General features: G+C 40.8%; 2 protein-coding genes across 4 annotated transcripts; both read left to right on the forward strand.

Moving 5' to 3' along the window:
• Positions 1-18,242: 18,242 nt before the first annotated feature.
• Positions 18,243-20,347, forward strand: LOC109166305. Its single transcript, XM_019315255.1, has one exon. The coding sequence runs from the start codon at positions 18,991-18,993 to the stop codon at positions 20,077-20,079; it is 1,089 nt and encodes a 362-aa protein (XP_019170800.1). The 5' UTR covers positions 18,243-18,990; the 3' UTR covers positions 20,080-20,347.
• A 2,376-nt stretch (positions 20,348-22,723) lies between these two features.
• On the forward strand, positions 22,724-26,433 carry LOC109166309 (protein UXT homolog). Of its 3 annotated transcripts, XM_019315261.1 has the most exons (8): positions 22,800-22,815; positions 22,893-22,957; positions 24,580-24,683; positions 25,018-25,047; positions 25,324-25,425; positions 25,567-25,674; positions 25,796-25,850; positions 26,230-26,433. In XM_019315261.1, the coding sequence occupies exons 3-8, from the start codon at positions 24,589-24,591 to the stop codon at positions 26,296-26,298; spliced, it is 459 nt and encodes a 152-aa protein (XP_019170806.1). In that variant the 5' UTR covers positions 22,800-22,815; positions 22,893-22,957; positions 24,580-24,588; the 3' UTR covers positions 26,299-26,433. The 3 variants fall into 3 exon arrangements, with proteins under 3 accessions (XP_019170807.1, XP_019170806.1, XP_019170805.1); XM_019315260.1 differs by lacking the exons at positions 22,800-22,815; positions 22,893-22,957 and adding an exon at positions 24,230-24,321; XM_019315262.1 differs by lacking the exon at positions 25,018-25,047 and having other exon boundaries at positions 22,724-22,957.
• The last annotated feature ends 113 nt before the right edge of the window (positions 26,434-26,546 follow it).

Raw genomic sequence — 26,546 nt, forward strand, 5'->3', positions numbered from 1 at the left:
AAAAACACTGATTGAGAAAGTAGGCATAGCCTGAGCGACACTTTTCAATAAGATTTCTTTACCTACTTGTGATAACAACTTTTTATTCCAAGACTCAATTCTCTGTCTGATCTTATCTTCAATATAGGCCAAGGCTGCTTTTTTATTTCTTCCTACAAAGGAGGGTAAACCAAGATATTTTCCAAAATTAGGAGCCTGAGTTACCCCCAAAATTTGCGTCACTTCCCCCTCAACAGTATTTTTACTGTAACATATACTGGATTTATGATAATTGACCACCTGTCCAGATAAGTTCTCATATACTGATAAACAATGCTTAATCTCAGTGGCCTCTTGCATATTAGTTTTGAAAAATAACAGACTATCATCAGCAAAAAAATGAGAAATAGGGGGAGAACTTCTAGCAACCCTGCATCCATGATCCCCTATTTTGTGCCTTTGCAGCAACAGAGAGAGGCCTTCGGCACAGATAATAAAGAGATAGGGGGATAATGGGTCTCCATCTCTTAAACCACGAGTGGGCGTGACTGATTCACTGCGGGAGTCATTAACCAGAAAATTATATGATACGGTAGACACACATAGCATAATAAGTTCTACCCATCTGTCAGCAAAACGCAGTGCTAAAAGCATACCACGTAAAAAAAGGACACTCCATACGATCATAGGCCTTAGTCATATCTAATTTGAGAGCACTCCATCCAACTGCCCCACATTGTTTAATGTCATTATTATGAATATTCTTATACGTTATTTTACTTGTAATCAACTAAAAGTAAATATTTAATTTATCAAACACATTTTTACAACCAGTTAACTCAATCCGCTACCAACTATCAACTAACAACCATTTGTCAAACTTTCCATTGTTTATCAATCTGCTTATTTAGAAAAAGTTAGTCAAATAGACTCATTGAACTTCATACTAAAGAACAATTAAGCTACTGGACTTTATAAACTTGAACTTGTGTATTTAAGTGCATCTAAATCCAATAGTTGATTATTCACTTGTAATAATCGGTTATTAGGGTTGTAGTGACCGTTGCCAATCGCCATTGTCATTGAAGAAGAAGGCAATCATCGGTCTTTTTTTTATTATTATTATGATAAAAAATATCAAATAGGCCCCTAAACATTTCGTGAAACGTCAATTAGCCCCATGAACTTTCAAAAAGGTCAATTGAACATATGATTTTTAGTCAGTTGACCCCATTAGCCGGTAATTGCCCCCATGGCGCGCCACATAAGCGTTGGAGTGGGTACTTGGCTGCCACATAAGCCTAAATAAAAAATAAATTAATTAAAGAAATTAAAATTAAAATCATGATTTGCGTCTTCTTCCTCTGCGTCTTCTTCATCTTCATTGTGTCTTCTTATTTCTTCTTCTTCTTATTCAATATCTATATCAACTCTTCATTTTCCCCATTCATTATTTAATCATCTGAATCTCTGAACAAAACCTGTCTTTATTTGGTTAGATCTCTGCTAAGTTTCTCAAACCAGATAAGAGAACCATAGATATCGTTGACAATGAGAAGATGAAGGCCAGGACTAGTGTCAGGCATATTAGTATTCCTTGTTTTGTTGAGAATGACTCTCTTTTTAATTTGCAGAATATTTTAGGTCTGTGTGTGTGAAAGTGTGGTGCATTATTATAATCTATGCTATACTGATTATTTCACTTCCATCTCCATTTTTGTTAAGCTTGTACTTCTTGTTTATAATACAACTAAAAACCATACAATAGTAGAGGATCTATGGAGTCATTGGAGTGTGGATATGAACAAGACAAGTCATATCAGAGATTCAGATGATTAAATAATGAATGGGGAAAACGAAGAGTAGTTGATATAGATATTGAAGAAGAAGAAGAAGAAGAAGAAATAAGAAAACGCAGTGAAGATGATGAAGATGAAGACGCAGAGGAAGAAACGCAAATCGTGATTTTAATTTTTATTTCTTTAATTTAATTTTTTTTATTTAGGCTTATGTGGCAGCCAAGTACCCACTCCAACGCTTATGTGGCGCGCCATAGGGCAATAACGGAGAAGTTACCGGTTAATGGGGTCAACTGACTAAAAATCATGTGTTTATGTTTTCAATTGACCTTTTTAAAAGTTCGTGGGGCTAATTGTCTTTTCTCAAAATGTTTTTTTATTTAGGCTTATGTGGCAGCCAAGTACCCACTCCAACGCTTATGTGGCGCAGCATAGGGCAATTACCGGAGAAGTTACCATGTAATGGGGTCAACTGACTAAAAATCATGTGTTTATGTTTTCAATTGACCTTTTTAAAAGTTCGTGAGGCTAATTGACTTTTCGCAAAATGTTTAAGGCCTATTTCACCCTTCTTCTTCTTCTTTTGGCGCCGTCTGTGGGGACCCGAACGAAATGTGTGTTCCTCACCAATCCGGAGGTTGTTTCTGCATTCAACCAAAGTCCGATGATTTCTACCGCTGCAATTGCCGCTGTTGGCACCATGTATGATGGTGGCCGGAGCTGGTGGCTATTACCAACGGCAGTTGAGCGACCGGAAGAGATAAATCAGAAAAGCTCAATCTGTTTAATATTGCAATGCTCTGCATACAGCTTTCTGTTTCATCCATTACAGTTTCAAGTCTCTGTAATTGGGTTACTAGCATGCATTATGCATATAGAATTCATCCCTATCAATATTCTGCATGTTACCAAAAATAAGAAACATAGGAAAAGCTCTAGACTTTTGAGGCTACCTGGGTTTGCTTTGACCGAATCTTAATTTTTCCGGTGACCGTGGTAATCCTCTCCGCGTTGGTGAGCGCCTGTCAATATCCAGCTACTTCGCTGTGAATCAGATCCGGTCGATTTCCTATTGATATTTTGGCTCTGGACGACCATGCCATAAGAAGTCATTGGCTAAGCAGAGAAGATCAACCACCTTAAGCAGCGGTGACATCTCTGTAAAAGCCCCTCTCGTGAGGCTGAAATTCCAAAGCAATTACGCAGATTTTCAGAGGAAGTTAATCCACGCAGCCACGGAGTTTATCACCTTGCTGGCATGTACTTCTTTCCTCGACTTCTACCAGTACAGAGGTTGCTCATTTCCAGTTATCGCCGTCGTTCGTTGCTGTGGCAGAGGACTATAGTTGTTTACCATTCCTTTTCTCGAAAACAAAGAAGAAGGAGTTTGGTGCCAAAGCTTCTCCTCATTGGTAATGGTTGGCGGTGCATTGTGAAAACCAAGGTAGTGGAATATAAAAACAGAGAAATGAGAAGTTAATGCATGCAATTAAATTAAATTGGGGGGTGAGTGGCGATGGAATGAAAAAAAGGCAAAAATTAAATGTTGCATGCACTTCAACTGGTAGCATGCGGCGGTGGTGTGGAGACCAAGAAGGTGGAAGAGAAGTTCCCAGGCACATGGGTTGCATGCAAAGGGATATAGAGTGGGCCTCTGCAGTGCACATTACCTTAGGACTTGGTGTAGCAATAACAAGAAGGAAAATAAATTGGGCCTTATGATAGTTGCCGATCCAAGACACAAAAATTAGAGAATTTGTAAATTTGTAATTTTATTTACGTTGTAGAGTTGTATAGTTAGGCCCACAAATTAAAATGGGTTGTAGCATATTTGGCTAGTAATTCGTATAGGCCCAATTACAAATTGTATAAGTTATGGGCCTATACCTAGGAAAATTGTAATAATCAGAATTTAATTGTAATAAGCCCGGTTAGGTTGGTATTTCCACCACCGGCACTCTAAGTCCGATTAGGTTGGTATTTCCACCACCGGCACTCTAAGTCCGGTTAGGTTGGTATTTCCACCACTGGCACCCTAAGCTCGGACAGGTCGGTCACGCCACCTCCGACTTACGACCGCAATATCGTTAAACTTTTTTCCGGCACCGACCGATGAGGGCAATAGCCCGATGACCGCAATGTCGTTAAACTTTTTTCCGGTTAAAGCCGGTGAGGGCAACAGCCCGGTAGCGAGACCACGCCCTAAGTTCGCCCGGCCGCTAATTCCACTGCCACACACCCTTATACTTAAGTGCGTCCGACAGTGGGGGGCTGGACAGGGTAGGGCGGCGGTCGATTGAGGAGCGGCCGGTTCAAATCGTCTGCTCAGGTAACATACTGGTATGTGGATCTCTTGAGGTAATGCGCCCGGTCGGTTTACTGGTATGTAGGTCGCCCGAGGCCATGCGCCCGGTCGACCGACGCACTTATTTAGTCCGAGTAGGTCGGCACTACCACCTCCGGCGAGAAGTGAAAACTTGCCCGATAAGGGTAAATGCCCCTCATTCGGCATCGATCGATAGGGGTAAAAACCCAACAACTGCAAAGTCGCTCAGATTTCACCCGGGCAATCCGGAGTGATCTCTACTCGGCAGGCAGGTTTCGTACCTGGCGAACAGTCGTATTACGGCATCGTCCGGGTAAGGCATGCTGGTGTGTGTCGCCTGAGGCCATGCGCCCGGTCAGCAAACGCGCTTTTCTAGCCCGAGCAGGTCGACACTGCCACCTTCGGTGAGAAGGGAAAGTGAGCCACGCACTTTTGTAGACCGAGTAAGTTGGCACTTCCACCTCCGGCGTTTCTAAAGACCAGTTAGGTTGGCCTCGCCACCACTGGCACTCCGCGACCGGTTAGGTCGGCATTGCCACCACGGGAGCTGTGAATCCGGTTATACCGGTTGTTACCGTTTCTTAGCTATGCCGCATTTAGCGATGTGTTTACCACTTTTCAGCGATGTGTATACCGCCTCTAGGCGATGCCGCTTCTTAGCGATGTATATTCCACTTCTTAGTGATGCCGCTTCTTAGCGATGTATATTCCACTTCTTAGTGATGCCGCTTCTTAGCGATGTCTATTCTGCTTCTTAGCGATGCCGCTTTTTCAGCGATGTATTTACCGCCCATAGGTGATGCCGCTCCTTAGCGATGTATATTCCGCTTCTTAGCGATGCCGCTTTTTAGCGATGTATATAACGCCTATAGGCGATGCCGCTCCTTAGCGATGTATATCCCGCTTCTTAGCGATGCCGCTTTTCAGCGATGTATTTACCGCTTCTTAGCGATACCGCTCTCCAGCGATGTATTTATCCCGCTTCTTAGCGATGTCGCTTTTTCAGCGATGTGTTTACCGTCTTTGTGCGATGTTTTACCGCTTTTTCAGCAATGTGTATGTACCGCTCGTTAGCAATGTCGTTTCAGATCGTCGACGTGGTAGTTGTAGCCGGGTGCACTCGCATCGCGGACCCGGTCGAGTCATTTCCCAACCGCGATGTCGTTTCCCGATCGGCAACCCGTCGTATCCACTCCTTTGTGCTGACGATTCTCACACCCACGGGAGTTGGGGCTGCACCAGCCCGAGTAGCACGTTCGTCGGTCAAAACGGTCGAATCGCGTTCGTTTCGCCCGAGTAAATCCAATCTATCGGTCATAAGCAAATCCAACCCCGTAGTTGGTTAAATAGATCTCCAGATCGTAATCGAATCGACCACCTGGTCACGTTCAGCAGTCCACTCGTTGGAACGGTTGAGTTTAACCTTTCGCAAGTTGCGTTGCAAGTCCGACCATTGGGTCGGGCACTCCTTTTTGGTCCACCTAGACTGTGTTTAGCGTTGTACTCTTTTCCTATGGCTAAAGTTTTTCCCACTGGGTTTTTTGTTAGCCTGAGGTTTTTAACGAGGCAACCAGCACATGTCACGGACCGTGTAACCCGTTTTTCCAGCCCGAACCCTTCCTCGCTAACTCGTCGTCAGGACACGGATTGGGGGAGCTTCATGGTAGGTTATATACCCCGGGTCCGTGTATAGTAGGGTCGGGATTGAGCGGTTCGGGACCCGATCTACGGGTCAAAGTCAAGGGTGACGGGTCAACCCCGAATCGGGTCAAACCCGCCACTTGGGCCTATAAAAGGGCATTTGGCCCATTAGTTTAGGGGAGGCGATTAGGCCATTTTGGGGGCTTCCATTCACTTCTCGCTCTAGAGAAGAGTTATTCTCTCATTTTCCTCTCAAAGGCATACAGAGAAACCCAACATATTGATATGAATAAAAGACCACTTTCATCTATTTCTTGTGTTCTTCATTTCTTCCTTCTTATTTATACATTCATATACAAATATATACATCTAATACATACGTCCTGTACACCGGGGAATTAGTACTATCAATTATTATTATTATTATTATTATTATTATTATTATTATTATTATTATTGATGGTTTTATTGGGACCGGGTCCACCATAAATCGGGAACAGGGATACAGAACAGGGGTAGGGCGCTAAGCCCAAAACGATGCGTACAAAAGCCCGAAGTACAGGCCCCAAAACAGCGACCCAAATACGATGCGTACAAAAGCCCGAGGTACAGGCCCTAAAACAGCGACCCAAATACAAAAAACGAAGCCCACAGGGTGGGCTATAGCTAAACGAGGCCCACGGGGTATCCTAAAGCTAAATATGCTACTTGGAGGAATCAAACCCAGGTGGCTGGGTTGAGAGTATGAGATCCAGACCACTAAACCGTAGTGCCTGTCGTTTCTCAGTTGCCCTTAGCTATGGATCCAGGATCCCTATTTATAACCTGCCCCACGTGCTTTAGTCGCCACTCCCTCATTTTCCGTACGCCGATCTGCACGTTCACCATGCATCCGAAATTCCCGTGCCCCTTACACGCACTCTGCACACCCTGAATACGCACCCCCACCCCGGGCCGCCGGGCAACCCGGCACAACGCCATAGGTCGCGCCCCCGCCACGGGGCGCTGAGCTCGCACCCAGCCACGCGCTGGGCGCAGCGTCGCCAACCGGGGCCGGCGCCCCAGCCAGCGTCCCGCACAGGCCGTGGGCGCCAGCGACCACCGCCCCCACGTCCCCACGCGGGGGCGTCCAGCCACCGCGCCCCTAGGTTGTGCGCCGGGCGCGGTGTCGCCAGCCGGGGCCAGCGCCCCAGCTGGTGACCGCCCCTGGTCGTGGGCGGTATGGGCCGCCGCCCCCGTGCCCTCACGGGGGGGGGGGGGGGCGCTAGGCCCGCGCCGTTGCCGGTTGGCGCCGGCGCCCCCGCCGTCGGTTCTTCTAGCCACGGCCGACGCCGACCACCCCGCGGCCACCTACCTCCCCCCCCCCCCCCCTCACGCCATTCTTACCTCCCCCCTTCCGGTCCATGTTCTTCACCCCGGCCCACCATGCGTGCTTGTCTTCCTAGCCCAACAAGACTTAGGCCAACCTCCTTCTTTCACCACCCCCAGTTGGGCCAATACTTTCTCAATAAAATGGACCCCCTAGGGTCCCATATCCCCATCACAAGTCCCCGACTTCTTTTAGGTATCTTGATGTCTAAAGGAAGTAGAATTTGGTACCACCCTCTCCTCTCTTTCCCAAACTCAAATTCTAGTTCCAACTTTTCCAGGTATTTATCGGTTCCTACCACCATCTTGCACTACTGCCACATGCCACACGCCTACGCGCCACACCATTACCGAGTGCCTCTGCCGCACACCGCTACGCACACCTCACGTCGCATGACCTGCTTCATCACCTAGCGTCGAGAGGCCAAGGTGACTCCTCTATTGTCGCTTCTTAGATGCTTCTTGTATCGGACATCTCCTTTGTTGCCTTTATTTAGTCTGCATTTGTTGATTTCTCCGTACTGCACCTGCATGCACCTGTATTTGAATATAACTAATGGTTGTAGGATGGGATAGTGCGAGTTGCGATAACCCACACGCCCCATCTGCCCAAAAACCATGCGGCTTGCCGGGATCAAGTCCGCGCATGTGGGTTGCGATAACCCACACGCCCCATCCGTCAACACCATGCAGCTTGCCGGGGGCAAATCCGCGCATGTGGGTTGCAATAACCCACACGCCCCATCCGCCAACACCATGCCGCTTGTCGGGGGCAAGTCCGCGCATGTCGGTTGCGATAACCCACACGCCCCATCCGCCAACACCATGCCGCTTGCCGGGGGCAAGTCCGCGCATGTGGGTTGCGATAACCCACACGCCCCATCCGCCAACACCATGCCGCTTGCCGGGGGCAAGTCCGCGCATGGGTTGCGATAACCCACACGCCCCGTCCGTCAACACCATGTCGCTTGCCGGGGGCAAGTTCGCGCATGTGGGTTGCGATAACCCACACGCCCCGTCCGCCAACACCATGCGGCTTGCCGGGGGCAAGTCCGCGCATGTGGGTTGCGATAACCCACACGCCCCATCCGCCAACACCATGCGGCTTGTCGGGGGCAAGTCCGCGCATGTGGGTTGCAATAACCCACACGCCCCGTCTGCCATGGCCGTAGGGCCAGCATGCATAGCATATAGGAGCACATAGTTGAGGTGGCCGTCGGCCAAGCATGCATAGCACATAGGAGCACATAGTGCAGGAAAATAAACATAATCTTTACTGAACTAAGTGTAAAAGTGCATACACCAGGGTAGCGTTTCAATATGCTAAGTGTGTTACCTCGTAGGGTAGCTCATCTTGCGAATCAACCATTTGGACATACCTCGGAACCTTGCTTAGATAATAGAGACTACAAACACGGGCTAATCGTAGCGATCCCCACAGACGGTGCCAATGATGGTTTTATTGGGACCGGGTCCACCATAAACCAGGTACCGGGATACAGAACGGGGGTAGGGCGCTAGGCCCAAAATGATGCGTACAAAAGCCCGAGGTACAAGCCCCAAAACAGCGACCCAAATACAAAGAACGAGGCCCACAGGGTGGGCTATAACTAAACGAGGCCCACAGGGTAGCCTATAGCTAAATATGCTACTTGCAGGAATCGAACCCAGGTGGCTGGGTTGAGAGTATGAGATCGAGACCACTAGACCGTAGTGCCTGTCGTGTCTCAGTTGCCCTTAGCTAAGGATCCGGGACCCCTATTTATTACCTGCCCCCTCCCCTCCTGGGCCTCCACGTGCCCCACGTGCTTTAGTCGTCACTCCCTCATTTTCCGTACGCCAATTTGCACGTTCACCATGCTTCCGAAATTCCCGTGCCCCTTACACGCACTCTGCACACCCTGCACACCCTGAACACACACCCCTCACCCCGGGCCGCCGGGTAACTCGCCACAACGCCGTAGGCCGCGCCCTCGCCACGGGGCGCAGAGCCCGCACCTAGCCACGCGCTGGGAGCAGCGTCGCCAGCCGGGGCCGGCGCCCCAGCTAGCGTCCCGCCCTGGCCGTGGGCGCCGGCGACCACCGCCCACACGTCTCCGCGCGGGGGCATCCAGCCGCCGCGCCCCTAGGTCGTGCGCCGGGCGCGGTGTCGCCAGCCGGGGCCAGCGCCCCAGCCGGCTACCCGCCCCTGGTCGTGGGCGATAGCGGCCGCCGCCCCGTGCCCTCGCGGGGGGGTGGGGGGAGTGCCAGACCCGCGTGCCGTGGCCGGCTGGGGCCAGCGTCCCAGCCGGCGGTTCTTCTGGCCATGGCCGACGGCCACCCCACGGCCACCTACCTCACGCCATACCTACCTCCCCTCTTCCGGTCTATGCTCTTCACCCCGGCCCACCATGCGTGCTTGTCTTCCTAGCCCAACAAGACTTAGGCCAACCTCATTCTTTCAGGGGCAAATTATGCTATGCGCACGTGCGCACCTTGCAAGGTGCGCACGTCTCTAAAACGGCGTCGTTTTCAGGGAAAACAACGATGTCCTAACTATAAAAAAAAATTTGTTCGAAAGGCCGTTAACGGCGTTAATAGCGTATTTGTTATGAAATTATGAATGTACAGTTATGACATTATGAATGTACAGTTATAGAATTAGGAATGTACGGTTATGGAATTATGAACTTACAATTATGAACATAGAGCTTCAAAAATTATGAATGTACAGTATGAAATTATGAATATACAGTATGGAATTATGAATGTACAGTATGGAATTATGAATGTACAGTTATGGAATTATGAATGTACAGTTATGGAATTATGAATGTACAGTTATGAAATTATGAACACAGAACTCTGACATTATGAAATTACAATTATGAACATAGAGCTTCGAAAATTATGAATTTACAGTTATTGAATTATGAATGTACAGATACGGAATTATGAATGTACAGTTATGGAATTATGAATGTACAATTATGAAATTATGAACACAGAGCTGTGAATATATGCTCATATAACGAAGAGGTCTGAAATTATTTTTTTTTTTTTTAAAAAGAAAAAAAAAAGAGGAAGATAACGGTGCCACTGACGGCACCGTTACCGTGCCCATGATGCACGCTAGGCACGAGTCCACAGCATAGCGATTGCTTGTTTCACCACCCCTAGTTGGGCCAATACTTTCCCAATAAAATGGACCCCCTAGGGTCCCATATCCCTATCAATAAGGGTCAAATAGGCCCCTAAACTTTACCTTAAAGTTCAATTAGGCCCCTAAACATTAAAAAAGGTCAATTAAACACTCAAACATGTTAAATTGGGTCAATGAAGCCCAAAAACTGGTAAATAACCTGTTATTACAGGTCATTTTAATTCCGGCGACCGACGAGTTTTTCCGGCCGTCCGGTCGTCTTCCACTGGAGAAGACGACCGGACGGCCGCCTTCTCCAATCCCTTCTCCATTGGAGAAGGCGGCAGGCGGCCGTCTGCCGCCTTCTCCAGTGGAGAAGACGACCAGATCTGGTCGTCTTCTCCAATGGAGAAGACTGCCGTCTGGAAGGATCTAACCTAACCTTTAAGAATTTGTTCAAGTGGGGCTCTTATCTATCAATGGAAGGATCTCCATGTGTGGCATGTTAAGGAATCCTAGAAAAGATCGATTAAGACTCTGATACGAACCCGTATCAAGCCGGCACCGCTTTGAGTGGATGCAGACTCCAAAGATGGAGTTAGGGGAGGGGAAAATGAGAGAGAGAGAGAGAGGTAAAAGGGAGAGAGATTTCAGAGAAGGAAGATGATAGTAGAGAAGAAAAAAGATAATAATAATTCGCATGTCTTTCCCCCTAGCATGCAGGGTGATTATATACTAAGTTACTCCTATTATGCTTAGGACTATGATTCCTAATTAATATGATATAATAATATATTAGGACTAAACTAATGTATCCTATTACGAATAAAATTAGTCTAACAAATGTAATCAACCATCCATGCCGGTTTCCTTCGTTTTCTCCTTGGCATAGTAGCATGGGTTGTTTCTTTTCTTTCTCCCAATTCTTGATTTTCACCTTCTTCTACTGTGGATATACTCGTATCACTCCCCTTCCCTTCGACGACCACCTTGTCCTCAAGGTGGAGATTCGGGTACCATCGTTCCATTTCCTCGGCAGCTTCCCAAGTGGCGTTTTCTGGACTACTATCTAACCATTGCACTAAGACTTGGCGTTGTATTTTTCCATTTTTTAGAACATTCTGTTCCCCACAGAGTGCTAGTAGAGCTGAAATTGGTGATCGGCCCACAATTTGTTCTGGTAATTGGACCTCTATATTTTCTTCAGTTCCTATGTGTTTCTTGAGTTGTGAGACATGGAATACTGAATGAATTCTTGCTTGTGGTAGTAGCTCGAGGCGGTATGCAACTTCCCATATTTTTTCCAAGATGTTGAATTGACCATAATAGCGTCGTGCTAGTTTAGAGTTTCTACGTGCTATTGATATCTGTCTATATAGTTGTAGACGAAGCCAAACCTTATCTCCTACTGAAAATTTCATTTTGCTTTTTTTGGCATTGGCTTTTTGGGCCATGCGATGCTGAGCTTCCCGAAGATTGTGTTTCAGTGGCCTTATCAATCTGTCACGATCCAACAATAATTCATCTAGTGCTTGCACTGTTGGTGTGTCTTTTGTATACAGTGCTAAGGTGGGTGGTGGTCTTGTATTGCCGCAAAATTCTGCCCATCCCAAGTATGACGTCCAATTGGTTGGTTTGATGTGAGTAAAAACCCTTAAGTATTGCTCTAATACTCGATTCATTACTTCTGTATGCCCGTCAGTCTGTGGATGGTATAATGTGCTTCTCTTCAGTGTTGTGCCACTTAGTGTGACCTTCAAAGTATGTAACTTTAATTGCTCAGCAATTTTGGGTTGCACAAAGTTGTGGGTGCTGCCACTATCTATTAAAATCTGTAACTTTCGGCCATTAACTTCTCCCAAAAGTTTAAGTGATCTGGGATTAACCGGGCCTGCCAATGAGTTTAGACTGGAAATATCTCCTGCGATTATGTCATCTTGCTCATGCACTATGGTTTCTTCTTCTAAGATTGGATCTTCTGTGGTTTGCTGTGTCAATTTTGACAATTTTCCTTGGGAATCCTCAAAACGAGACTCGCCGAACCGCTTTGTGATATTCTGTAAAAATTCCTTCCATGTAGTTAACATTCCATTCCTTTTCATCCATTGATACCACCCAGAAGCAATCCCTTCCATTGTGAATCCTGATATTCGCAATCGCTGTGTGTCGGGTGTATCATAAAAATCAAAATATTCTTGAATTCTAAATATCCAACCATGAGGGTCTGAGCCATCAAAGCGAGGTAACTCAAGTTTCATATGAAATCGTTGAGTCCCTTGGCCACTCTCCGGTTGCAAAGATGGTTGTAGATGATTATCAGGTGGAGGCCCTAAAATTCCATGTGTTTGAGGTTGCACTGCTGCATTTTTATTTGTTGTTACCATCGTTTCCAACCGTGACACGGAGGTAATGAGTTGTTGAATGAGTTGGTGATTTGTAACAGTTTGTCTATCATAATTTTTTTGAAATTCGGCAATTGCCTGCTCCCAAGGACGAGTTGTTGATGTGGATTGGTTGTCTGACATAATGAAGTAGGATTACAGCTTTGAGTGTGTAAAAGAACAAGAAAGATGAGTTCGATGCAATGAAAGCACCAATTGATACGAACCCGTATCAAGCCGGCACCGCTTTGAGTGGATGCAGACTCCAAAGATGGAGTTAGGGGAGGGGAAAATGAGAGAGAGAGAGAGAGAGAGAGAGAAAAGGGAGAGAGATTTCAGAGAAGGAAGATGATAGTAGAGAAGAAAAAAGATAATAATAATTCGCATGTCTTTCCCCCTAGCATGCAGGGTGATTATATACTAAGTTACTCCTATTATGCTTAGGACTATGATTCCTAATTAATATGATATAATAATGTATTAGGACTAAACTAATGTATCCTATTACGAATAAAATTAGTCTAACAAATGTAATCTACCATCCATGCCGGTTTCCTTCGTTTTCTCCTTGACATAGTAGCATGGGTTGTTTCTTTTCTTTCTCCCAATTCTTGATTTTCACCTTCTTCTACTGTGGATATACTCGTATCAGACTCCCTACACGGTCCCACAAATATCCCTACGTACTTGTCCAGTCCAAGACAAGTGAGATCTTGGGTCTGCGTGCCTGGGAGCATCTCAAACAAAGGAGAGTCTGGTCCGGTCTAAATTAATGCACGGTAATATGAAAATAAATATTAATCATATTTTTATGTAACGTTTTCCCTATATTGTTATTATTATTATTAAGTCTATTATTATATAATAACAATAGTAATTTAAGTGGTGCAAATCAATAGGCTGACTAAGTATTAGAACTTAGTCAGCATTAGGTAATTGGTTACCTACATTGATGGGATGTAGGTTATTTAGACCCCTAAGTCCTCTCACTGCTTGGTTGACGTATCATACACCTATCTAGAGTCACTGAGAGAAGTGAGAGAAACATAACTGAAACTTACGCAGATTCTACAGCAGCCCGAGGAACTTCTGCAACGAGTCCCTGGTGATCAAGAATCAAAGCTATGGCTGGAGGTTGGTGATCCTAACTCTTTTCCTTAGCCACGTATTTACTGTTTATAACGTGGATTATGTGCTTACATTTGGTATCAGATCCAATTTTATCTCTGCCTAGCCTTGTTTAAATTGCACAATTCAGTTTTTTTTACATATGCTATATTTTCATGTATAATTTAGAATATGTATGCTCTGTGCAATTGTGTTGGGCTGCTGGGAAAATTGTGTATTCTTTTTCCGCATTTAGTTAAAAAAAAAAAAAAAAAAAATTTCCCAGTTTTTTCTCCCGTAAACTGCTTTGCGTTTTTTTTTTCCCTGTTCGCTGGTTTCTTCCCTGTCGCCGGCCAGGGGAGTGCTCGCCGGATTCCGTTTGCCGGCAAGGCACGCCCCTCTGGTGGCGCTGGCCGACCCTGTCAAGGACGGCGGTGGTGGCGGCACTGGGTTGCTCCCGATAGTGTCGCCACCAACTGCCTCCTTCAATGGCGCGGTGGTGGCCGGCGGCGGAGACAGGGCGAGGCGTGGCGGCAGGGCGCGGTGGCGGTCCGGAGGTGGTGGTGGAGCCGGGTGCTCCTGGCCTCTCCATCTCCGTTTTTTTTTGGTTTGTTTTGTTTTTCCGCTCCGCCTCTTCTGTAAGCAGGCAACGCAGATGAAGAAGATGATGACACTTGGTTTTTGGGCCGGGTCTGGCCCAATTCGGCCAGACCTAGGCTCCAAAAAAAAAAAAAAAAAAAATTTTGGCTTTGGGCTTGCCAGAAATTTGGGCCTAAAATTTTTTTGGGCTTGCAGGAATTTTTTTTCTTTTTTCTCTTCATCATATTTAGCTTCTTCTTAAGGGTTTTATTCATATGGTTTTTTTACCTAAAGTTAATATTAAATTATAATTCTTGATCAAATTATTCTGTCTCAATTTGTTGGAATTTTAATTTAATATTGAATTTCAGTTTAAATTGTATTCAGTATCGCAATTTAATTGTGGAGCATGAGTTATAATTATGCGTATGTTAGCAAAGCATGTTCTTTAAGTATGCATCTAGTGCCTTTAGGTCTGAATTATATGCCTATTAAGCATGTTATAGTGCCTTTTAGGTGAATTTAGTGCCTTTTTAAGGATAGATTAAGCATGTTAGTTTACTCATTTGGTTATTGCTCCGCTCGTGTCTTTCTAAAGCAATGAAGCACATAAAGTAAATCAATGTTCTAGTTTACCCAAATTTAAGGCCTTATCCACAGGTTTATAACCATATTATAGATCATCCAAACAATTTTACTTCAAATATGAGAATACATGACTTAGGGAAGTTTCTTGGGGAGGTATACTAGTTCTATGGCCCTGGCTTAAATGCCTTGTTGCTACTAGTCCCCTTGCAACGCTACTCTGTCTAAGGAGTTGGTATTTAACCGAGTTTCGTCTCGACCAACGCTACTAGTCCCCTTGCAATGCTTTGATGAAAATTTTAAAATGTTCAAATCTATGAAAAAAGAAAAATGAAAAATAAAAATAAACTAATCAAGCATTGTACGTAGAGATAATTTATTTATTTATTGCCTATTATGACAGGCATGCATGAAAGTAACTTATTAACATTATTATACTAGCTACTAGGCGAGAAAATTAAACCACTTCATACATAGACACACATGCATGCATATTCTTATAAGGGAAATACTTCCAATGAAAGTATACAAATGTAGTACAAAACTATATGACTCGGGTTTGAAAATGACTCGTAATAAATTTAGTACAAAACTATTTATTTAAATTGAAAACGACAACCCAACTAAAATGTCAAACTTTTTTTTTTTTAAACCAAAATGTCAAACTGTTAATTTAGTAACAATAAGTTTTAAGTTTGACTTTCAGTGTAGCGACTTACTAACCTTTTTTATTTGAATATGTCATTGATGGACAACTTAGGTTGTTTACCTCATTGTGGTCATTTATTACTAGGGTCACAGGTCGGAGTTTATTCCAAATAGTGGGTACGGGTTTATTTCGTAATCCAAAAGTTAACAAAGTCGGTGTTTACTCTAAGTAATGGTTGTGTGTTTCTCTCGTCACTCAAAAATTACAAACAGTTGGCTTGATCATTTTCTCTCGTCACCCTTTTTTTCTTTTTAATGAGACAATCGAGTCAAGTTAATTAAACAGTTGACTTAATAACTACAAAGCTCAAAGCTCGTCTCAAAACCTTATTGATTTGAGCCGGTTAATAGCTAATTTACCTCATTATAATTTGTTACTGGTTATACTCACAACGGGAGTTTTACATATAACACATGTAATCAGTTTTTTTTTTTTTAAAGGTACTTTAACTGTTAAAAAGGTTAATGTTAGTATTTTGATTTTGAAATTTTGTATGGCCAAGGATTCTGCACCTGTCCTCAATTAAAATAAAACAAAAATAAATAAAACAACGTAACCCGTACGTAAAAACCATCCCAAAACTCCAAACGGCGCACATCCCTCCATCTATCCCGGTCCAGACTCCAGACAATCCATAGTCCAAACAACAACAGGGGATAGGGGAGCGTCGTGGCGCTGCGAGCGCGCAACATATGCTACGTAAACTTGGGTGTAAACAAATCAAGACGCTCCTAAATTATTTGGCAAATTATATTATGCACCGCGGTGCATAATCGATTATACACCGCGCGTCTTTAAATGAAAATTAACAGTGTTTATTTCCGCTGTTTCGCACCCTTTTACAAAAAGTAACTCTGTTATTCAGTGTCATTTTGTATACACTGCAGTTTCAGTTGAACACAACTACAGTTTCATTTCGATATAACTATAGTTTCATTCGATATTTTATAGACTCAAATATGTGAAAATGTTATTTAATTTTATTTTATATACACTATAGTTTTATTAAAACACAATTACATGATCATTTTGATATAATTACAGCTTCATTGTACAATATACACTCAAATATGTGAAATGTTATTCAGTTTCAGTTTATATACACTGCAGTTTCATTTCACTATAACTATAGTATCATTTTGATATAATTGCAGTGTCGGTTTGGATATACTGCAGTGTCAGTTGGTTTTTAATACACCAAACAAACGGACTCCGTTAACTCTAACGGCGGGCCGTTTCTTTACTTAAAGAAACGGCGCCATATATGGGCCGCGGTGCATAATCGATTATACACCGCAGTCTATAATATAACAACTGAAATTATTTAAAAAGGGCTCCAAAGCTGAGTCCCTTTTTCATTAAGGATTCGAATTCGAGTATTTGTTGAGTCTATAATCAAACTTAATTTTTATATTACTGAGCTATATATCAATGACAAGTTATATACGGAGTAACAGTTCAAAATTAAGTTAAGGCTTATAAACAATTGTAAGTCAAACTCGAATTTAAACTTTTAAGTTTGATCGAGCTTAGAGTTGAATCATCATAAATGTTCCAAGCTTGATATATACAGAGTAACAGTTCAAACTTAAACTCAAATCAATTCAAGTTTAAGACTTACACAAATTTACGAGTTGAACTTGAATTTAAAACTTTAAGTTTGATTTAATCCAAAATTGATTCATCATAACTATTTCAAGCTTGAACTTGAGCTTGTTTAGATTTGAACTTGACTTAATTTGTTTGTACTCCTAGTAGCAACTATATAGATAAATGTAAATTGATGAGTTTAGTTAACCCGAAATGCTAGTGTTTAATATGTAAATAATATTTAAAATATAATGTGAAGTGTAAATAAATAGTTGGATATCATTCTCGATGTTATAATTATAGCAATACAATTGCCAAGGTTAGGGTGATGTATATGCTAGTTATATTGGTCACTCATGTCAATCAAACTGGTTACAATAAATGCTATTTGTTACACATGCTAATAGACTTTGGATTGTTACACTAGGGTTGAAAATGATAATTATCGTATATTGGCCTTCTTAAGTTTGAGTCGAACAACTATGTGAAAGTTAATTTGTTTACTTTATTGTGATATTTTGTCAACTAGGGTCACAAGATCGAAATTTATCTAATACATACTCTGGATAATGACTACGAATTTTCATCACCAATCATAAATAAGTATAGATTTGTTAACAATTAGCTTAGTCTATCATTTCATGTTAATACATAAATTATTATTTTTTTGTATACCCAGGGTTTCCACCGTCGGACACGGTAAATAATCTCCTCACTGAGTTGTAGAGCCTTCTTTTGAGTGGGACAGCTGGCCTGAAGATTTAAAACTCAAATCAATTCAAGTTTAAGACTTACACAATTTTTGTATTGTTACATCAAAGTATAAACATGATATCGTAAAATTAAAATGAGAAAATAACATTATTCCTTACCTAACCATCATAATGAAGAAATCTAATAATCATAATGTATAAATTTAGGTTTTCAAAAAATGTATAAATTTAGCATTGAAGTTGAATAAATAATGTGAATATCTTGTATTCAAAATAGTTGTCTTTTGAAATAATCAAAGCATTATCCTTAAATAGATGCATTCAAACTAAATCAAAGATTAAGGTAGGATAATAATTGCAAGCGCAGAAGTTTCCACAAGTATATTTTACGTGTATACGCGTTACGCGATGGGTGATAGTAAATGATTTCCATATTCAATCTCGCCGAAAATCTTCTTCGATTCTACGAGCCTCGCCATGATAGTGTGCTATTGTTCTTCCCCAGTTTTCTCTCCGTTCACGTGATTCACCTTCCGGCCCCACGTGTTTTCCGCCGTCTCCGGCGCTATTCAGCTCGCACGCTTCCTCTGATTCTTTGCCCGATGTTTAAAACTTCGTGAGAATCACTCTTCCCCCATTCCCGGATCCAGGTCGCTTTCATATACGCACGCATTTTGTTTGTTCACTTTTGTCTGGGGATTGGGTTTTCAGTGTGATTTGTTCTTGAGGAGGAGGGGTCACGATTGGGGTGTGCTTGATGAAATGCTGATCTGAATTGTTGCTGTTGTGAGTTTTTGAGTTCTGGGTGCGTTTAATTTAGTGATGGGAGGATGGTGGTGTAGCACTTGAGCTCAAAAGCTGGCATTTTTCGTGTATTTCTTGCTCACGAAAGGCGAAATTCTTTGCTTACATATTGGCCTGATAGAATTTTTGAAGAAGGTAAATTACTTAACTCAGCGACCCATTAGTTGAGAGGACTTATTTTGTCAAATTTTCACCCACAAAAAGGCAAAATTCATAGCACATCCCGGCTAACAGGATTTGTATAGGTGGTAAATCACGGTGTTTCAGCAGACCGTTAGGTGTTGATTTATGTTTGATTGGTTGATGAAAAGAATGGAGATTTCTGGGGGGTTCAGCCCGAGAACGAGCCCGGGTGCAAGGGAAAAGCCAAAGGGCATGGACTCAAATCTCCAGAATTTGGAATGGGAAGTGACCAACAGTGGGTCAATAGCATTGGATCACCATTTTCACTCCTTGAATGCTGTTGAAATTCTGAGAGAAACGGTGTGGATTCTTAGGTACAATTTGATGGGGTTCTTGTCCATTGCTGCCTTGTTGATTTGCCCAGTGTCTGCTTTGGCTTTGTCCAATGTCTTGGTTGATCAATCCATGGTGAAGATTCTCACAATTAGGCTTTTGCTTGTGGCAAAGTCCAGTGGACTTTCCCTAAGGCCTTTTGTTAGGCAGTCTGTTCAGAAGTTCTCAGAGATGGTGATTTCGAGTGCAATGTGTTTCCCTCTGTATGTCGTCTTCTTGCTGCTCTCGAAAGCTGCAATTGTTTACTCGGTGGATTGTACTTATTCCCGGAGAAAGTTCAGCCCTTTGAAGTTTTTCGTGATCATTACCAAGATTTGGAAGCGGGTGGTGGTGACTTACTTGTGGGCGTGCTGTTTGATTTCTGGTTGCCTCGCGCTGTTCCTCGTGCTCCTTGTTGCCGTGTGCTCCACTTTTTCGATCATGGGGTTCCCTTCGGACTTGATCTTGTACCCTGCAATGGTAGTGGGGATGATCTTCTCGATAATCTTGGCGAATTGTACTATTATTTGTAGTGTTGCAGTTGTGATTTCGGTGTTGGAGGAGGTCTCGGGGCCTCAGGCGTTGCTTAGGTCGAGCTCCCTCATCAAGGGGCAGACTCAAGTCGGGCTCCTTATATTTCTAGGATCAACAATCGGGATGGCATTCGTGGAGGGGCTGTTCGAGCATAGATCGAAGGCTCTGAGCTATGGCGATGGATCTTCAAGGGCATGGGAGGGGCCGCTTTTGGTGATAATGTACTCATTCGTGCTGCTATTCGATTCCATGATGAGTACCGTTTTCTACTTCAGCTGTAAATCGTATAGAATGGAACGAGCAAACAAGGAGAGCCAACCCGTTCTTGAAGCCTTGGCCATTCCATAGGGGTTAACAGAAACCATGTTATCGAAAACTTTGCTCAAGAACTGAGAGTACAGACTTTTTTTTTTTTTTTTGTTTTCATTGACAGAAACATAGATTCCCCGGAGTTAGATCTGTAACTTTTGTTTGTCTCGTCTGATGGATAGGATAGATATGGCGAGAACGTTTTGTTCTCAGAGAAACAAAATCTGTGTTTGTATTGCAGGTTTTTAGTTGCTTCTTCTGATTTCAAATGGCAAAACAAATGGTTCATTGGTTCTCTGTTTTTCCACTTGCTTATGCTTGAATTTCTGGCAAAGTTGTGAATGCAATGTTGATTTGTTGAAAGTTGTTTTGGATGAGATGAAGATATCAGATTTGCATTTCTGCAAAATGGATGTCCATTTGGTGAAGCTAACAGGGCAAGTGGCTTGGTGGTTCACAGTTATGTCGCTTGACCACAGTGGAGACAGATTTTCACTATCAATATATTTGCAATTTGTTGTTCAGTTATGATCAAAGAGAGTCGTTGCTGGGACAACCACAACTAATTTGGTTGGATGATTGATTTGGTAATCAAACAGTTTCAAATTTAATTTTTTATGAGAGATGCCTACTGGCATTGATTTAACTCTTGTAATCTTTTGTTTGCTAAAGTCGTTCACTCATATACATATTTGAGTAGCGGCTGTAAACTTTCTTGTTAAAAAAAAAATCACTATTAAATGATAATGAAAATACTTGTGATTGTAAAAAAAAAAAAAAATGTATAATTTGGTGTTGAGTTTCGAAACTCAATTTACTCTTCATGAGTGGATTCATGACGTCCAAGATATAATTTGGCAACATTGAAATTTTCAAAAAAATAAAATAAAAATACTTGTGATCTTCAATTATTGTGGTAACATAGTCTAAAAGTTTATAATGTTTTGCTGTATAACTTGCATGTACAAGTACAATATGCACATGCACATTATGTTTACACGAAAATGAAAAAACATATCACGACGCATTGGCATAAAAATTCTTATTTTGGCACGTCATAAAATAATAGACTAAAATTATAAATTAAAAAAATACTCTTATTATTCTATTATCAATCGAGATATCAAGTAAAAAAAAATCACGCACACCTATAAAATCAATCTATAAGTACGATATTCAGCCATTTAAAGGGTCAAATAATATGTAGTTGTTCACGACTGTTAAATATTATTAAGAGTAACCACATCAGTGATTTTTACTCAAATTTTGAGAATAAAAAACCAACATATATTTTTTGGATTAGTGTGAGAAGTGATTTTTTTTTTTTTTGAAATTTTTAACTCCTGTAATTTATGTATTTTTGTGGGCCCCCCTACAAACATCATTGATATGAAGATAACATGGCAGGTGCGCGTTTCGCGCATCTGCTGCGCCTAGCTGGCACGTAAATGATGGCTTATTATTTTTTTTTTTTCTCCCTGAAGACTGTTAACATTTTTTTTTCTCTGCTTCCTCTTTCCTCCTCCCTCTCTTTCCTACATGGAATGACAAAAACTTCAAAAAATCTGAGACTAGTGTGGATGTTCTAAAATAGTGTTTAAGAGACTAATTATGAGTGCTTTAAGTGCAACGGAGTAATGGTACAATGGTGAAAGTTGGCGATAAGTTCTCAAATAGGCGAAGAATCTAGAGGTAGATAAAATCTAAGTAAAAGTGAATGTGTTGCAAAATTTATAAGAACTTTATAATTATTCATACTTCTTTATTTGATCTTATTATAAATAATATTAAAGAAAATATTACGGAGTATCTTTTTGTTTGCAAAACAACTACATAGGGCATCCTATTTACTTGCCAATGAAGCCTTAACTAAAAGAGACATGGTATGCATGAAGTGACTTTATTATTATTTTTTTTTATGTGAATTAATAAATTTTCAATGTTTTTTCTTAAAATAAAGTATTGTGTAACTACGGTGGCTTTATGCGTGAGTATTAAATACTTTATGCGTCCCATTTTACGTGTGTGTTTCAATTAATAATGCTTGAATGAAGTTATTTTTAATATAATTTTTTATAATGTTATATTTAGTATTAATATACAAAATTTATATATTTAGAAACTACATTAAAAGTATTATGAAGTATTAAACACAATTAAATCAAATTTAAAAATAATTTTAAAAATACTAAATAATTGATAAAAGATAATTGATTTTACTAATGAATAGTAAACAAAACATACACAATGAGATATAAAGAATGTTATTTAACATTTTTTTAATTAGATATAAAATACACACATTTTCATATTTAGACTTTCAAATCTGAACAGTTAATAGGACCATTCTCTACTCTTCTCTAGCTTCCGAATATTTTACTAGATTGGACTTATTGAGCATTCGAGCTAGACTAAGACTGGATTTATCTTTAAAAGAGGATGGATATGGATTGCAAGCTGACATGGAGCATTATATGAAAAGAGAAAAAAGATATATACCTACAAACTTAATAAAAACCAAAAATATTAGACTCATAACAACTAAAAAAACATTAGTGTAATTATTTAGGAATGATTCATATTATTTTTGATTTAATATTTTCTTATCTTACCCTTTATTATTATTTTCTCTTAAATATCCATATATTCAGTCATCTTATATTTTCCGTTTAAGTTTTTTGATGGAACCATCAAGTGAATAGCAGCTGTTAGTGGAATCGAGTAGGTAACAAGCTACGCCGCAAAACCTCCCGGCAACCTTGTGGAATCGAGCAGGTAACCTTGTGTCGGCATCCCGGCATTCCATCGTCGAATCAGCAGAATTGATTGCTAGTTTACCCTCATCTGAACAGGATCTTTCAACGAGCCGAGGCTTCAAATTTCTAGCCCCAAAACCTCCTCCGGCCTTCTTGTACTGGTAAATTTCCCCCATTAGGTTTTATATGGTTTACTTAGTTCAATTGGAACAGCTAACCTTGTGTGGCAGAAGGAATAGATAGAGGATGTAGTTTTTTTTTCCTTTTTAAAATTTTGATTTTAATTTATTTCTTTGCAAATTTGATTATGAGGATTTCCTTGCTTGGGTTTTTACATTATTTATCCCTGTTCTGTTAATCCCCTTTTTTCCATTACATGCTGCACTAGCACCACCCTTGAAATCATTTAGGCTTTGTTCTTTTCTTTGATTTATTTAGTTTGATTGCTGAAATTGTTGGGGCATATTTTTACATCCTATTCGGGCATTATTGTAGTCAATTATGCTTAAATAGTTAAATGGCTATGAGGCAACTGAAGAAAAGTAGGGATCCAAGATGGGATGAGGAGTTCAGTTTTATGAACAAACATGTATATTAGAGCAAATCGCTCACAAAACATTTCTGCAGCAGAAATTGCTCAGAAAACACTTCTATGTGTTAGCTTTTGGTATTTTATTCCTAAATGTGTTGAAAAACATAATTTTTTGCAGCAGAAATTGCTCAGAAAACATTTCTGCAGCTTATATATAAGTATATAAGAAAGTGGGGTTAAGTTTTTGTATGTATATGTTGCCTTTAAATAAAACACCAAAGTGCTTACTATGTGGACAATTTCATACATTGCATATCAGGAATAGTAGTTTTAGCTATTAAATATATGTGCATGTATGAAGTAGTTTGCTTTTTAATATGTGTTTCACTATTTCTACAATTGAAGTTTCACATCCACACTGCCCTACTATGATTTGAACTGCAAAATTTGTAGTATTGCAGATTTTAGCATATTTGATCTCTCTATTATATGAATACTTTGAACAATTCTGAAACACTAATTTAAGAAAACACATTGGGCATTGGTCAAATCGCGCGATGCGCGTGTGGTAACTAGGGAGTAAGGTTGGGTTGGATATGGAGGGAGCAAGAGATCATTACTTTCTTCCACAGTTTCACCGACAAAAGCAATTGCCTCATTTATAATGTCCAAGTTATCCCCTTTGTACTCCTTCAGCTTCTTGAGCAACTTCTCTTGGGAATAGGCTATCCCAGCAAATGCTTCTGCTTTTTCATATATCTGTTGCTGATGCAGTGCCTGCATAAAATAAGAGATAGATGATGCCTAAATCAATTCAGATGGACGAGTAAATTAATAGTTCCAATGCAAAATTCCTATTAAGTAGTTTAGCTATGGCCTTGATGGTGTTTGTATTAAGTAGTTGTGCGTATTCTAGGCTAATTTGGCTTCTTTGTTTGTTCCATAAACCTGATATTTTCACAGAGATCAGCCAAGCAATAACTTGAAGTTGAAGTAAAGTTGCTTCAACTCTTTCTGTTGTTTTTACTATTGAGATGGGAACATTGGATTTTAGTTCTTCTCAATTGTTCAAAGCTTTGTAACGGAATTTTTTCTTTGGGTCACTCCACTAGTCTTCACTGTTATTTAATGCAATAATGGATCCTTCTCTGGCTTGGTACATAATAAAAGTTATTAAGCTGTACACTCTGTGTCTTATTTTGTTGCTGGTTGGTTGAATTGATTCTTGTTGTTTTGTGTTTTCACTGTTAGAGGGCTGAAATGGATGCAATTAATAAACAAGAGAAAGTACGAAGATATGAGGAGTTTGTGGATAACCGTTTGAAACCAGATCTTGTTCATGCTATTGCTGAAAGGTATGTAACAAATATATCATTCTTCTTATCTTCCTCTAGTTCTATTGTGTATTCTCAATTTCTCATAACACTTAATCAATTTAGGTCATTGAATGATCTCTTAATTTGTCAATCCCAGCATATTGGTTATGGAGTATATAGGAAGGGTGGCACAGTAACTTCTGTAAAAATAAAGCTGTGATTAACATGAACTGGAGATCTTTGAACAATCTAGCGTATAGCTCTGAATGGTTAATTAATGTATATATGTAGAAAATTATTGAAGAATTATTGACCTTTTTTTTAGAAGCAGCCCTAACTGGTTTTCTTTCCATTTATACATGTAATTATGCAGGGATAAGGTCTTCGAGCAGCAAAAGATTTTGTATCCTTACATTTTTGCTTGAATTTAAATTATGTTGTCAAGTCAGCCTCCACTTTTTGTAATTTGTTCTCATCTAGTTGGGTTTAATCTACTGGCGAAGTGCTCATTCCCTGAATGCTTAGTCTAATGTAGTCTAATGTCTAAACCTTAGATCTCTGAAAACCAGTGAGGCTATATAGATTTTTCATGATATTGACACCTTGCTCGCTAGGCTTGTCTGTTTAGCATGAATATGATCCTTTTGAGTATCCTTGACTCAACTTTCCTTTCTTTTAGCTCAGATTTGAGAAGAAACATAGAAAACTTGGAGAAGAATAGTGTGACAAGTCTGAGGTCACTAGTCAATCTGGGTTCAGAAGTTTACATGCAAGCTGAAGTGTAAGTCTTCTCTATCATTTTTACATGTTCATAGCTCTTATGTTATGTTTACATTATCGTCCTTCACTATTTTCATGTCTCAAACATATGAAGTATGCTGCTTTTCTTCCGATTTTAATTGGTTCTTTGTGCATTCAACAGCCCAGATACAAGGCACATAATTGTGGATGTTGGACTTGGCTTCCACGTGGAGTTCACTTGGTCTGAAGCTCTAAATTACATTTCAGCGAGGGAGAAGAAACTGGCTGGGTAAACTCCTAATCTATCTACAGTAATACTACATTTTCTGAATCTATAGTGCAACGAAAATAATCAGATTGTTTACATAATAGCCTCACCTTTTCTAAAAGATTTGGGTTTTTGGATCCAGGCAAATAGAAGAATATACTCGCCTAATTGCGTCAATTAAGGCACAGATCAAAATGGTATGTATAGTTTTGCTTTGCGATCAAATACGTGATTTGTAGATAAATAATGACATCATTCTTGGTACTCGTCGACAATATATATCTACTGCTAATCACCTAGTCTTGTAATTTAGCATGAGATGTTACAATTGCAAATATCCATTCAACGCTTACTAACGATATTTTCTTCGAGTAACCTTTGTATAAGACCATCTCACATAAGATGTGTAATACTTTTTAGTTAAAACGTAATGCTTTTTATGAGTCCATAGAAAAATATTATATTTTAACTAAAAGAGTATTGCATGAGACGATCTCACACAAGACTTACTCATTTTCTTTTGAAAGCACAATGCCCATCTGCTAAAAACAATATTGTTGGTTTGTATATATGCAGGTTTGCGAAGGGATAAGGGAGCTACTCCAGCTTCCTGCAGATAGCTTCAGGAGGGAAAGAGATTTTTAGGTTACAGTGATGAATGCAGAATTGTTACCATCACTACTACTAATCATTTTTATTTTTTTTGGACTAAAAATTATGGACTATATGTGACTTGCTAGCTTGCATTTTATGCAATGAATTAATTTTGCCTTCCTCATATGCTATATAGTGAATTTTTAACCAGCCTAGTAATGTGGAGTCTTGTTGAGTGGAAGGGACTCATCCATCCTTAACCAAAAATTAAGGGTTCGATCATTAGCTTTGGGTATGGT

Source organism: Ipomoea nil, unplaced genomic scaffold, assembly GCF_001879475.1.
Source record: "Ipomoea nil cultivar Tokyo-kokei standard unplaced genomic scaffold, Asagao_1.1 scaffold3087, whole genome shotgun sequence".
Taxonomy (NCBI): Eukaryota; Viridiplantae; Streptophyta; class Magnoliopsida; order Solanales; family Convolvulaceae; genus Ipomoea; species Ipomoea nil.